The sequence below is a fragment of the Pinus tabuliformis genome, chromosome 6, assembly GCF_031772625.1.
Source record: "Pinus tabuliformis cultivar Carrire ecotype Pingquan chromosome 6, CPIR1, whole genome shotgun sequence".
Lineage (NCBI taxonomy): Eukaryota > Viridiplantae > Streptophyta > Pinopsida > Pinales > Pinaceae > Pinus > Pinus tabuliformis.
This window is the reverse complement of record NC_142292.1, coordinates 1,789,925,317-1,789,940,570: the sequence shown is the minus strand read 5'-3', so window position 1 is coordinate 1,789,940,570 and position 15,254 is coordinate 1,789,925,317. Positions and strand designations below refer to the sequence as shown.

Below are 15,254 nucleotides of genomic sequence, written 5' to 3'. Positions count from 1 at the left end.
GGGTCCAAAAGCTTCCCAATGGGGAGGCGTGATCAAGTGCTCAAGTCCTAAGTGTCGTAAAAATGCTCAAAATTCAAAGTGCTCAGAACTGGTTCGAAGCTGAACGACCGGAAAGTGATCGTCCTTACAATTCCGACGCCGCAAACGGTTCGAAAAATGGTCGCCGTATGAGGAAGATATGATCAAAAGAAGATTTTGTCCAGTACATTAGAAAATGGAATTTAAAAAAAAAAAAAAAAAAAAAAAAAAAAAAAAAAAATATTCCAGAGAATATTCCTTTCCAAGGGCCAATCAGAACTCGCCACATGGCAAGCCCGGAGGGCGCCACGTGGCCCTGGGTGACGTCATCAAGCACTTGGCTCATGGTTTCAATAATTTTTGGACAGGTCCGTGGTTTGAACACGTGACCATCTACATAAGAGCCCAACGTTCTAACCGTTAGGCCAAAGCCCTTAACGTTGAATAATGGGCGGAAGTATTTTTTGAAATGGTTTAAAGTTGGGAATGAGCGGGAAAAAAAGGGGCCAACCCCTAAGGGCCAGCCCCGCCCCACCACGTGACCGGGAGCTGAGAACCAGGGCTTAAGCCCATAACCATCACCGCCAGCGTTTAATGTTAAATGCAGGAGTTAACACGTGGTCACATGCCGGAGATGGGGGGATAGCCATTAGACTTTAACTGACCGTCATTAAACCTTGGCACATAATCCAATGCACCTAACCGCCCAGGATTTCCGGTCACATGCAGCCGGATAACAGCAGTTAACAAGTGGTCAGGATGGCGGCGGATTTGGCGGAGCGCCAAATTTGGCGGTCCCGCCATATTTGGCGGCCTTAACTGGCCGTAACTAAATGCAACTGGGGTTTTGTTAGGGGAAACTGGCAGTCTGGAGTAAATGGCCATAACTTTGGCCCAGAAAGTCGGTTTTGGACGAATTTTTTTTTGATTTTGGATAATTTCGACCTTCTGAAGCCATTGGTGTAGGTCTTACAGCCATCATATGTCATTTGCATACGTTTTGAAGCCGTGAAAGTTCTAGGAGCCACCAGGGGCCAGTATTGGGAAGATTGTACAGGGTTGCAGGTATCCATTGGAGGTGATCCAATAGTCAATCCTGAAGGATTCAAGTGTTATGAATCCATTTCTACCATCTATTTCTCCTGTAGATGCTTCTATTCAGCTGTATTTTCAATTTGAGCATTTAATAAAAACAAGGACAAGCCCATTTGGAGGCTTTGGACCCAGCAGACGTAGCCCTGGAGGGGGTGAACTGCTTTATCAACTTCTTTTGCATATGTGGTTGATTTATTTTGCAGAACAAATTCGTTTTTATGTGTTAAACAGTAAAAGGAAATAATTCTGCTATGCTTAGATGGGTCATAAACAGCTGAAAAGTTCATGTGTTTCCTTTCTGCAAGACATGGAAGTCTTTTAAACATGTTTATTTCTGAATTGAATACCTTGCAAACAAATTTCAAGTAGTTTCAAATTCAGATCAGGTTTACATTCACAGTTCTGCTCCTCAGCTTGTATTGTTTATGGACTTCATAAACAACAGTGTCATAGCCTTGTTTAAAGTCAAAGGATTCACCTGATTTAGTTTGGAACAGTTTGATTTCATCGTCCTCATGATCTTTTTGTGTTAAGAAAACTTGACTTTCACCATCTAGACCCATTAAGTTAATCTCAGGATCTTCATTGGGCTCTGTTGATGTGGAAGTTTCTGCATAATTTTCTTGGAAAGGGGGTCTTATGTCTTGGTCAGCACTGGCCTTGCCAATATTTGGGTTTTGAGTTCTCCTAAAATTTGGATTCCTAGGAGGGTTGTTTTGTGGTGCTTCCCATGATGATTTTCTCTCAACTGATTCCACTCTGTCACCTAATCTCTTCATTCCAGTGAGTATTGCATCTAGCTTTTGATCAAAGGCAGAGGGTTCCTCTTTGAAAACAGTCCTCTTTTCCAACCTTGCTCTGTTTCTTTTGGCAATTAGGTTGGCTTCCACTGTAACAGCAACCCTTTGGGCCTCTGCAAGGGATTGAGGATCTCTTTCCTTCAACTGATAGGCCATGTCAGGGTCAAAACCATCCGGGAATTTGTACAAAGCTAAATCGGGAGGGGGTCTTAAATTTTGTGGGATTGCGTTATATACATTGTTAAATCTTGCACAATACTCCAAAACAGTCTCTTGGGGACCTCTTTTGATAGTGTCATATTCCCCAAGTATGTGCAGAGGGTCCTTCTTCTTCTCCCATCTGCTAGTAAAGGCTTGATACAGTTCATCAGGAGTTGTGATGGAATTTGCATTCAGGGATCTAAACCAAGTTCTTACATCCCCAGTTAGGCTTTGAACAAACATCCTCATTCTGACACTGTCATCATCTATTTCATAGGTCTCAAAATGGTCTTGCATCCTCTTAGCATGCTGGACAGCTGTCAGAGGGCCATTGGAGTCAAAATATGAGATTTTGGTTTGGTAATCTTGGGGTAGAGCTGCAGCATTAGTTGGTATTTGCAAGGGTGCATATCTGTTAGCCATGTTTACAGGGTTCTGAGGATTGACAGGGGCAGTTGGGATAATAGGAACAATAGGTACCACAGGGGTAATAGGTAAGGGTGAACCTAGAGTGTTGGTCAAGGGGATATGTGCAGTGGATGAAGATGTGAGAGGAGGACTTTGAGATGTGGATGGTGAACTAGGGGAACTAGGGGTAGACCGGAAAAGGACCTTGCATGGAGTAGAGATAAGGCTGGGATTATCTGAATCTGAAGTTAAATCAGCAGGCTGCTCCTGCCTTTGCTGCCTCCTGATGTTTCTAGGGATGGTATTTGGATTATCAACAATGATGGGTGGATTAGGGTCAGGATTTGCCCTAGTATGCCGTGGATTTTTCTTGGGAGCCAGCTTCTAACTGTTTTTTAGGATTTTATAGGAAGTTCTTATATCTGCAAGGACTGGATAAAGATTCTGGAATGGCTATATATATTTCAAAGTTGAGATGAAGACTTACTGAAAAAGCTCTTCCCTAAAGCTGTCAATGTGACACAGAAACAGTTTTGAAGGCCTCCTGACTGATCTCAGGCTTGATTTGTAGCTTTGAGAGATGTATAGAAATTGGAAAATCCTAAGAAGTCCCCAGTGGAGTCGCCATTTATGTTAACACCCAGGTTGTTCCCTTTGACTCCCAAGGGAATACGGCCGGGGTAACCACTAACCAATCTTTGGATCACTGTTTCTAGCCAAACTGTGATCAGAGAGGGCTCTCTCTTTATAATTTGTCTCTGTTTTGATAGTATTTTAGGCTAGTTATTGGGCTCAGGTTTTGGTTTATGTTTTGGTTGGATGATAATTTCAGTCAAGCTGCTTATGCATTCTCCAAAATGTTCTAGTCCATTGGGCTATGGAGTCAGTGCTCCTTTAGTTATTTTGAGGTGCTGAGTGATTTGCTATAGTGATGCTGCAGAGCAAGGTTAGTGTCTGAGAAATAAACTTTCATAAAGTGATTGGGTGGGTTGTGTCCAGTTTATGCAAGGCAATTAAGAATCTTACAGTAAACCTTTGGAGTAAGACAGTGAGAATATTGACCTAGGAGCATTTAAGAATTTCTAGGTGATATTCATACATATAGAATTAACAGCTACATGAGCAATTAAGAATTCATGTGCATAGTAATCCTGAAGACAAACATTTACAGTAGCAAAAATTGAGTACAAGGTGTAGTGAAACAAGTCCTGCACTATTCTTTCTTTTTGCTGCTAGCTTAGTATAAGATGAGTATGATTTGATAAACATAAGAAAGACAAGAACAGAGATTGAGAAAAAAAACTTGTTATTTAATCAGACAACACAGGGATTCTGCATCAGCACATGGAGCATCATCCAGACATCAAATATTTCAGGAAATCACTGAGCTCGTCCAGCCCTTTGTATTAGATAATTCAGAAAGTGTATAATACATTTGTCTCATAGAGAAAATTATCAACCCCTTATGAGTTACTCAGGGGAGTATATATACAAAATTTACATCAAAAATATCAGCGAATGAGTTAATATCTCATTTATGATATGCTAATCTCTGGAATGCAGTAGCTGAAGGAGTGAATGCTGCAGTAATTCCTTAATGCCTCAGCTGTCAAAATAGTCAGAAGATATTTGGACTTTATGGCTGTTAGAGTCGGCTGGAGATGTGCTGTCTGAAACTTGGATAGCTGTCGTTGTCTGTATGATGAGTCACTTTTTAGCTGCTTTAACTGCTGACATTTGTCATGTTATTTGTCTTGTAGTGATCTGGAGCTGGCAGTGGCCGAATGACTGAAGCTACCGTGGCAAAATCTGAAGCATGAATTGCCACCAATCCTCCTTAGGCATTTGATGTATGCGCATCTTTATCAATGTTTCCTCGGCCTCTGTATGTCTATAAAGATTGGGAGGGGTTTCAAACAAGTGATTCACTTCATTCTCAATGAAGAACAGGCCTTCAAGTTTGTCATATAAGCTCTGCCCTGTGGGAGGCCCTGTTTGTTCAGATGAACTGCCAGATGCAATAATCTGATTTTCAATAGTGGTTGCCATTCTGTTGGCCATTTGATCTGGAGAGATCAGTTTTCCTGCACCACTTAGTAAGCTGGGCAGGCCTTTTGCTTGCAGCACTCCCATTTTAACTTTGTATTCCTCCACATCTGCTTGCATCTCATAGTACTTCCTCTCCACTGTTTGTATATAGTTCCTGAGAGTTAGTATCTTCTTAGCAGAGAGGACAGCCTCTGTTCTGTTGGGAATGCCTATAGCTGCCAATTCCTCCCTTTCTTGCCTGTTCAGGAAGTCTATCATTCTGTTTGCCTGCTCTGCTCTGTTCCCTAGCACTGTCTTGGCCTTCTGAATTTCTTCTTGAGCTTGGCCCATTAAATCCATCTGCTCATGCATTATTTTTATTGACCTCCATTGCTGTCTGATGGATTGGCCAATTTTGGCCCATAGGATTCTCTTTATGTCGGCCATAGCAGTCTCCAGATTCAACTCTTTCTCTAAGGCCTTTATCCTTTCTTTTTGGGCCTTTATTTCTCTGCCCTGTTCTGCTACAGTCACTTTGGACTTGTCATACTTGGCATCCAGTTCTGCCAACTTCTCCTTGGCCTTCTTTATTTCATCTGCCTGGATCTCCATTGCTTTGACGGCCTTGGTCAATTCCTCTACACTTGGGCTGGCATCTGGAGCTACTGTTGTTCCTGCTGCTTCTGTTGTGGGTGCCCCTGCTGCCCCTGAAGTTGCCGCTGTTGTTGAAGTAGTTGGAGGAGCTTGGGAGGTGGATTCTGCCTGTTTATCTTGTAATGCTCCTTCCAACTCTCTCTCCAATTCCCTGATCCTCTGGTCTTGCTGCATTAGGAGGTCCAGTTGGTCCTCAGCCTGTTTTTGCTTTTGAAGTTCTGTTGTTTGAGGATGCTCTGTGGGCTGCAGCTTTAACCTCTTCTTCAATGCATTGAGGTCATCATCTTTCTTCTTCATGAGGGCCTTCACACCCGTTGGATCACTAGGATCATGTCCTAGATCAATAATGATCTCCTCAAGAGACTTTATTTTATTGTCTTTGGCCTGAGAGGACATTCTCTCAAAATCCAACTGAGTGTTGGTGTTTTTCAGGGACTCTTTCAGCTCATGTGCCATGGTGGCCTTCTCTACCAAGGTTGCATAGACCATCTCCCCAGCTTGCTTATGGAGTTCAATCTGGTCCATGGGATGTATATCTCTGGCTAGGACCTCCACCCTTGTCTTTATAAAATATGCAGCTGTCTTAGGCTCCGGCCCTTTGGGCTTAAAGTGGCTGAAGATTATCTTTTCCTGCTGAATGTCATACACCGACATTAGCCTTTCTTGCTGGGCTGGTGTTGCATCTATGAATTGCTTGTAGACCTCAGCCCTTAGCAGCTCATTTTGAGCCTTTATTTGTTTGAAAGAAGCCTTAGTGCTTTTGGGCTTCTTGGTCTGCTGGGAAGAGGAGGACACTTCCAAACCGAGTTGTAAAGTTTGCTCCTGCTGAAAGGAGCTTGTACTTGTATGCTGACTGCCCTCCCTGTCTTTTCTTGCACTGTCCAAGACATCTTCAGTAATGTCTTCTACCTCTGGGGAGTCTGCTCTTTGCCTTTTGGCTTCTGGCTGGTGGGAGGATCCACTAAGAGGAGTGGACTCTTCTCTATCTCTTTTTGTACCCCTTTCCTCATGTGCTGGGGTCTGCAAAATTGGGGCAGTTACTGGCTTAGTTTGTGGGGGTGGAATTTGCAGTGCTGGAGCTGCTAGCAGCCCAGTTTGTGGTAGGACAGTTTGCCCTTGCTGCTGTTCTGGCTGCTGCTCTGTTTGCTGCCCTGTTTGCTGCCCTGTTACAGGGGCAGACTTTTCCTTCACTGCTTCCTCCTCTGCACCCATTATGCCTTTGCCTTTGTCTGTCAGCGGTGCTGATGTAGATGGCGCCTGTGGTGCAGTCCTTGTGGCCGAGGTCCCTTCTCCCACTGAATAAGGGAGTCTGAAAGGTACCTGCTGCACATAGTCCAGGTCAATAGTTTTTTCAAGCTCCCTCCTATTCTTTAGCATTGTCTCTTCCTCAGTTAAATTTTCAACTAGAGTATCCATCTGCCATTCTTGCAGGTTGGCATATTTTTCAATATGTGGGTACTGGCAATGATTAATGCCTATAAGCCTATACTTGTTTCTCCTAGCAGTGATGAAACCTTCAGGGTCATAATGGACCCACCGAAAACTATAGGACAACTTGTATTTATCTTTAAGGACTAGTTCTGCCTCTTCCCACCCTTCTTTCTTGTTCATGATGAAGGGGCCCAACTGGTGTTTGAACTTGAGGTGGGCCTTCTTTTTGGCGCTGTGGAAATGGGTGAGGTCGGACTGAATCAACTGCCTGTAATACTCCAAGGCAAATAACCTCATAGGTACATATTTTGGGAGCCTGTATGGACAGAGCTCACAGCCATAGATCCTAATGACGGTATGGTTCTCATATAGGTACCAGTCACCTATTTTATATTTTTTGGAAAGCTGCAGAGCTTTCTTTATCTCATTTGATATTCTGGGAGGAGGTGACCTCATCAACAGGCAAGAGACTGGGTATACAAATTGGTCAACAAATTCACAGTAGGTATAGGGTGAATTTGTGACTTTGTGATAGACAGAGGTCCAGAAGATGACAGATCTTCTTTCCCCTTTGTGATCCAGCCTTCTGATGTAGCATGGGAAGGCTTCAGAATGGTAGTACATGAACAGGTGGTAAATATTGGCCGAGTACTTGAAGACCCCCTGTTTGTCCACTCTGCTCAACTGATCATGAATCTTGTTTGCTATGAACTTAGCAAAGTTATATTTGCGGGCAGGGGGTTGACGTGGGCTGTAAGCAGATAGCAATACCAGCATTGTTTTATCCACATGCTCACTGTTTTTGTATCCCAACACATAGGCAATCATGTCCAGTAAAAGCCTGCCTACATCATTGAAATGGACAGCCAGGTAGGGAGGTGGCCCTGTAGGCTGGCACTCAGGTCTCATGAAATTCCTGGTGACCTTCTGAATCTCCTCACTGGTCATCTTGGCACCAGTGTCCAGCAAATAGTTCATGGAAAATGGGATTAGCAACTCTGTCTGATCAAAATGCAACATTTTGTTGATGGACTCAGCATTAATGTAGAAAAGGATCCTCCCAGATGGAGTGATAATAGCTCTGTGCTGCTCATCATAGTTTTCAGCACATAGGTGAATGATTTCAGGGAAGACATTTACAGCTGGGAGACAATAGTATGGTAGGTTTGACTCCCATATCCCATGTGTACCATGACCATCCTTATAGTCCTCTCTTAGTTGAGTGAAGGTCTGCAAGAAGTCCCTGCTACCCTCAAAGTCTTCAATAAGATAGTCCTTGTCAGCAAATGCCAAGGCCTCCAGCTCTTTATTGGGTGGATTTAATGGAGCAACACTGAGGGATGAGGATGCAGAGGCTGCCATGATATAATCTGAATTTGAATAGGTAATGGAAATGGTTTGGGAAGTCTCTTTAAGAGTTTCAGTGATAGGTCAAATGTAGACACAGTCTGAGGAGTTTTTCTCAGTGAAAAAATGCAGGCTGGTTTCTGCAGTTTGCTGCAAATTCACAGGGATGTGAATTGCTAATGGTAAGTTGTAGAGAGTATGAGGTTTCCTTTGGCAGAGATTTGAAGCTGGCCTGTACTCAGCAAAAGGGAACAATGCCGAGCACCTCGAGGAGAATTTTACAGTTTCTGGCCCGCGAATTGACTGCTTTGATGCTGAATTTGTGGTTCTGGGGGTCACCAGGTCAGCTTAGCTTGTTTTAGGTAGTAGGTGCAGAGTTTATGTGGACTTCTACAAGTGTTTTAATGGCAATTTTACAGAGAAAAGGAATGCATGGGTGAAAAGTAAGCTTTACGGTGAATACCTGGACAAACTAGCTTGAAAGCCTGCGGGCTGGACCGTGAAGGCTTAAGGCAGCTGAATTCTTGACTTGTAGCGGTCTGAAACTTGAATTTGATGGCTGGAAACGAATTTTCGCGGCAGCTGGTTGACAACGGCTACGTCTTTTGCGCGTGAAAATGACCGCAAACGGCTAATTTGGTCGTTTATAATGACAAATTTGGACAAAACGTGCAATTGGCGCTTTTCTGCCGATGACGTCAGCATGACGTCATGGCGGGGCCCCGAGTACGGAGATGACATGGCTGCTGAGGTGTCGGCCAGGGTGGCAGGACACGGTGGCGGGTGGATAAGGTGGCATGGTTACGTGGAGGGCCACACGGCGCGGGGGCGGGGAAAGGCGCTACGTCATGCTGACGTATTGATGACGCAAGGGGAAGGCGGTAACAGGATGGTGGTAAGCGGGTTCCCCGCACCACCTTTGGGCAAAGGCGGTATCGGGGAGGGGGGCTCCGAACAACCCCAGCGTTTGACACGCATCCAGGGTACGGCGCCCAAAACCACTTTCCCCGGACGCTAAAGGTCGGCAGGTCGGGGAGCGCAAATGACCGCCCACCGTTAGATCTGGGCGGCAGAGATCGGACGGTTGGCGGGTCCTCCGACGGATCGTGCAGGTTGGGGGGGCCCTGCCAGTTCATTTAAATATTCAATTAAATACTTTTGGCGGAAAACTTTAGGATTGAGGGTTTTCGCGAGCTTTTTGGGGTTTTTGGGTTAATTTGTGAAAAGGGTTTATGGAGGGTTTTAGCAGAGGTGAGGTTTGGGCTTATGGAGAGGTTATTACTCCTAACCAGGGGTTAGAGTAATCCATTGACAGGGTTGACCATAGTCCCAGTTGGACCACAGTCTCCCTAAACAACTTATTTAGCTATAGTGCCAAGGGGGGATATTTAGATAATGCTGGGATTTATACACCATAGTGTTATTATAGTAGGGAAAAGGGACTATAGGGGATTTAAATAATAGAGTTAGTGGTTAATATGGATGAAAGGGGTGGATGAGGAGAAATATCACTAAGTTTATTTGAAAATCACTTAGTTTAGGGAGTAGATCAAAATGAAAAGAATTTTAGACAAGAAATGTGGCTTTTGAGTGAACAAGAACCACCATGAAACCATAAAATTTTCCATGCATCTCAACTGATGAGGGGATGTTAGTAACAAATGGGAAAAGGGAAAGAAGGGAGGTTAGACATGCTTCTTTGCTTTGCTGCCATCTGATGGAGAAGAACACCTTCTCAATTCATTGATTTTGCTTTGTGAACATGGGCCAACACACATTCCATTGTAATGAATGACACTTCTGCAACCCCATCTGCCTACCCATCTACTTGCCTAGCATTTTTTGTTTCTTCTTGGAGGGTGCATTTAGACTTGCAGACCCTTTGTGTGCCTTTTCTTTTCCTTTGGCTTTTTCCTTTGACTTCCTATCTAGTACTGCCCTTATTCCTTCCAAGGCCCCAGATTAAGCAGTTGGGAACCTTATTTCTCTACCTAGCTACTTGTCTGCCAAGATTAGACAGTTTGGACAGACTTCTTTCTCTATTCTACAACTGAAAATTTAAAACATGGCATGATCCAGATTAGGCTGTTGGACCATCCATCAAACTTTAGACAACATCAAGCTATATACACAGATTGTTTTCTTTTGGGAATATGTGATCTTTGCATGACCAAAGCAGAACATATTTGGAACTCTTCATTATCAATCATGAAATATGAAACCTATTGGTATAGGTAGCTAACACCAGGCATAAGAAAACACATAAAGACTTAACACTTCCTCAAGGCAGAGCAATGACTGAATTCTACCTTTCTCACTTGAAAGTGTTCAACTGGAAACAATCATGAATGGACTGCAAAACAACACATAATACATATGAAACAGAGAGAAAAACACATTGCCAAAACTCATACCGCAAGGATCTTATAAATCAGAGCTGCACCATTTAATTATTTCTCTGTCAAAACTGTACAGTGATAGTGCTGGTTTTTTTTCTTCCCACACTTTTTCTCAGAACTCAACACCCTTGACACATAATTTTTCATACAATAAATAGACTTCAGGAATGGGAAAACAGATCGATTGGGAATAGGGGCAGTTTCACCTAAAATCATGAGAATAGGAAAATTCTGCTCTAAAAAGGAGCAGCGTTACATTTTATTTGTTGATGGCCAATGAGGAGGCAAACCTATAGCATAGATTTAATAACTGAAGACAAACATAGGCAATCGCATCTTATTTTTCTGCCACTGTAGATATCTACGTTTAAAAATTTGAACGTTTTGGTTTTTGACTTTTCATCTTCCCTTTGGGAGCCTTTTCCATATACTCTGCCTTTTCTATTTCATAAACTTCTCCCAATGCCACTTCACTAAGTAGCAATAACCCCATGGCAATTCGTTGCTGGTGTTCCGTTGTTTGAACTCCTGTTACTAAGGTCTGCCCTTGAGATAAATTATTTTTCTCAACTTAATTCAAAGTTAGAAGAGAGTCCATTAGATCTGGTAGACATTCCTCTCCTGGTGGTACTACCTGAATAAGGACCCACACTCATTGCCCAAACTTTTGACCTGAAGGTGCCACCAGACGCCAGTAGGACACATAGCGTCCAGGTTGTATGGGGGCAAGAAAATCAACTGCCGCATCTAGCTCATCATCTACCTCGTACCCTTCCTCTTGAATCTCGAGATTGACTACATCTCCAGCCCCCAAATCATCTCCACCAACTCGGACAAGCTGGGTTTGATGTGGCCACTTTAGTGTACCATTGTTGCACAAATGCCAAATATTTGTAAAGGGTGTCCCTGGAGCAAACCGTGTTCCATCAAAGATGGTGACATCTTGAACAAAACGGCAGTCAAGCTTTCCAGGGGCTTTATTAGCTGGTTTCCCAGCAGATGGGCCTTGTGAGCAATATATAGATGTAGGAGAGTTCCAAAGATTACAACCAAGAGGGGGGATAAATGCAGGACATTTAGAAGGATAAAAAATAGGCAACTTATGAAAGTGACATCCCCTATGAAAAGAGCATTCCTTGTGTGGTGACCGGTATAGATCTGGTGGCCTGTATAAAGCATGATCAAGTTTCATATACTCTTCTTCATTGCCAGCATCCGAGAAGCATCTTTGGCACAAGTCATAGTCATCTCTCACTAAAGACTTGTAGTGGGGGCCAATAATTGGATGCATCCCACAACTATCACATTGTACACCTTTGTAAAAGGTTCGATGCATATTCTCACCAAAGCATTGATTCCCTTTTAAACCAAAATCATGAACCTGTCCAAATGGAAGCTGTGGTGAAGGAATAAAGCGATCCCCTGAAGTTGGTTGAGTTTTGATAGTACCCTACTCCGCCGACACATTGATGAAAGGAACGGTGCTATTTGGTTGAGTGCCACTGCCTGCTCCACCAGTTTGCTGCCTTTTGCGACCTTGACTAATCCATGGGATTCATTAAGTTAGTAGCGATGCTCTGTATATAGCAGTAAAAACAAGATCTCCTGGTGATACAACAAAGCCGAATTTAAAATACACATGATGGAAGATCCATGGCAATTTTTAGGTTTTCTAAAGTGAGGTCGAGAGAACTATTTGAGAAGGGTATGGTTTCTCCTTTCATGTAATCCATTCCAACATCAATCGTCAATGAAAACTGGCATATGTACACCTACAATGGAAGCGGCAATAACAACAAAACAATGCTACGACAAATCTATAGTTGTCTGCCACCCATCACCTTACCTGATAGTCTAAACTCTGCATTGTAGCCGAAAACATTAATGGATTGCGGGGGGGAGGGGGTATCTGTTTTAGAAGGATCAAAACGTATGATTATGCACCCTTCATCCCTCTGAACAACGTATTGATTTAAAAGAGCAGCCCTTGCGTGCCCAGTATGGAGATAACCACGTAGTTTCTGAGGAACACGTATACATACGTTTAAAACCAGCTCCAGTCGAAAAGATATAAGCGTTTTCCACCCATGCATTGGTCTGATCTGTCTTAAACGAACCACGAAATATATCTATGGAAATTTCATCGAGATCCTTTCATGATCAATAATTTCATCGCGTTTATTACTTCATTTCATATGTTGAGACAAAGTATGTCAGCACTGAGATCGTGATTTTGTAATGATGCTATGTCTATCTATTTTTGGGACCAACATTGTTATTTTGACGACGTTCCAATAGCGACTGCGTTCCACTTGTGTTTGGCATGAAACCATATTCAACATTTCAACTGAATAGCTCGAAGCTCTCTGCATAAAACCGGCTTTTAGTAGAAAATTTTGAGTTATTTCGGAAATTTGAGGAAGAACTGGTGAAAAAGTTCTTTGGAGGCTCTGTGCACCTGTGCACTCCCAGTGCGTCATGCCAGTGTTAATTTTACACTGCGCAGGAGCGCCCAGTGTACCGCGCTGCGCCTATGCGCCGTGCCTGCCTTCTATGCGTCACGAAACTGATCTTCACATAATTTTGGCCTTTAAAACTCTATTTTCACTTCTCCACGATTTGCTTCACGATTTACTTGGCCTCTTGTAGATTTTTCTATGCCAATAAATTAATGAAAACATCTTTCATAGCAATGGATTTCGATTTTGACTTAGCAAACCCATTATTTGAAGACTTTGACATTTCTTATAAAGAACTCTGTTTTTGATCGGACTGAATAATGAATCTCTTTTCTTTCTTTCTTTGGGATGGTGGCATGTCTTGGCGAAAGATAGCCAAAGGCTGCTTTTTTGAAATACTTCAAGGCAGGAAACTTTAAAATTCAGATTTATTACAAAAACAAATCTGACAATTTCTTATTCAAAACAGAGTTTTGAACAAGAAATGTCCTTGAATACACTTGATGATGAAATTTTGAACTAAGAACCTCTTCGAAAACCCTCCTCATGGCCTGCGGGCATTATTCGACATGTTTGAAGACCAACCACTAGACCCAGACTCTGAAAATTACTCTTTTCGACCAAAATGGCATTTGATGACTGCAAATGACGAGAAATGAACCTTGGTGAATTTGACTCTGATAGAGGACTGACAAGACTGAGTCTAACATTGGCTCCAATTGGGATGGCAGCTCTAGATCCTTAGAGGTGCCAAGAACTGCAGATTTTTGGGTGATCAGACAGTGCCTTCGTCCATTGGGCTATGGAGTCATTATTTCGACAACCAACACAAACTTTGACGCATTTATTGACTGAAACTGGACTCAAACCGACTCAATTGTAAATTTGAAATGACTGAAAAACTGACTCGACAAACTGTACTAAAAAACACTAAGACTTGAACTTAAAACTTAAAGTTGGGTGGCAATACCTGGCCACCCGTGTTTCTTACAAGGCAATATGCGATCAAACTATATCAAAATGCCAATGTAACCAATCAAGCAGATGCCTTCTTGCTTGATTCTCTTGATCAGATCTCCAGGTCAACAGTGGATACTTGAAACTGGGCATCCCAAAAGCTAATTGACCATGATCTCCTTCATCACTGAATACTGCAACAATCACCTTCATTGCTGGCTGCAACAAACTTGCCAGAGGATCTTGAAAAACATGAAGATTTTCCATTGCCACCTCCTGCTGAGAAAACGAGATGTCTTTTTCTCTTGCTTCTGATTTTTCTTCATAAATAAGAGCACGTTCCTGGCCTTCAAAAAATTCTAAACAAGTAGATGAGCAGATTTCCTTTTCAAAGAACGTTTCAAAACATGAAAGATATGAAGAAGAATCTGAAATGGAATCCATAATGGTCTGGTCGGCTATAGTCTGAATATATTTCTGATCATCTTGACATGATATGACAGCCATATTCTCATTACATTCATCACATTCATCAATCATGAGAAAAGAAACTTAAGATGATTCTTGAAACTCAAGCATGACATCTCTATCACCTATCATAAATTCATCCAGAGAAACTTTTTCACCCACTTGAACAAAGATGTCCTCTTGCTGTTCGTGAATTGACTGGATTACCTCTTCATGAAGACTGTGTTCTGATGACATGAGGGCAGTTAGGATTGTAACTCTGCCTTCTTCATTTGAGGCAGCCTCAACAATGCAATTCTCTTCTATGAGATCCGGAACAACATGTTTTTCCTCATCACAATCCGTCTCTCGATCTGGTTTATCATCATCAATTTCAGAGATTGGAACATCATTTTCCTGCATATCCTCATTTATTTCAACCAGATCTGAAATAGGACTTATTTTTTCATCATTTTCAGTCATATGGAAATATTTAACCTGCTGATTTTGATCCTGCTGCAAAGTTTCCTCTAAGTGTTCTGTAGACTGCTGAAACGGATTTTCATACAATGCTTCCATGATCTCTTCATCCATAAAATTATCATCCTCATAGTATCTTTCAAGGCTCTCAATAAAAGTAGAAGCATGCTTGCAACAATCCTGAACTAAATTTTATGATTGATAAAATTCATTATACTTCTCAAAGAATATTGAATGAAAATCCTTTAGACAATAAATGGAAGCAGGTGGCAAACTTTCATACCAAGATCGGGCTTCGTCATCCAGAGTAGCCATAAACATTTTCATCAAACAGCCTTCAGGAAACTCGATCTTTAATTTATGCACGTGAATGCGAAATTTCACCAGATGAAGAGCAACGTCATTACCTTTCACATTTCTGAACATAGGAAAATTCTTTGACCAATCTACCTTGGGCATTTTATTTGGAAAACCTGGGATGTGATCTCGGCTCATGGGAGTGTATCATCTTGCAATCCGATCCATCTTGA

General features: G+C 42.4%; 1 protein-coding gene across 1 annotated transcript; it reads right to left on the bottom strand.

Moving 5' to 3' along the window:
• Positions 1-11,033: 11,033 nt before the first annotated feature.
• LOC149266165 (protein JOKA2-like) lies at positions 11,034-11,717 on the bottom strand. Its single transcript, XM_089407365.1, has one exon. It carries the CDS (start codon positions 11,715-11,717, stop codon positions 11,034-11,036), a length of 684 nt encoding a protein of 227 aa, XP_089263491.1.
• Between the last annotated feature and the right edge of the window lie 3,537 nt (positions 11,718-15,254).

What these genes read in the sequence shown, in the direction of transcription:
- LOC149266165 (XM_089407365.1), bottom strand. Translation starts at nt 11,717, where the DNA reads ATGCATCGAACCTTTTACAAAGGTGTACAATGTGATAGTTGTGGGATG.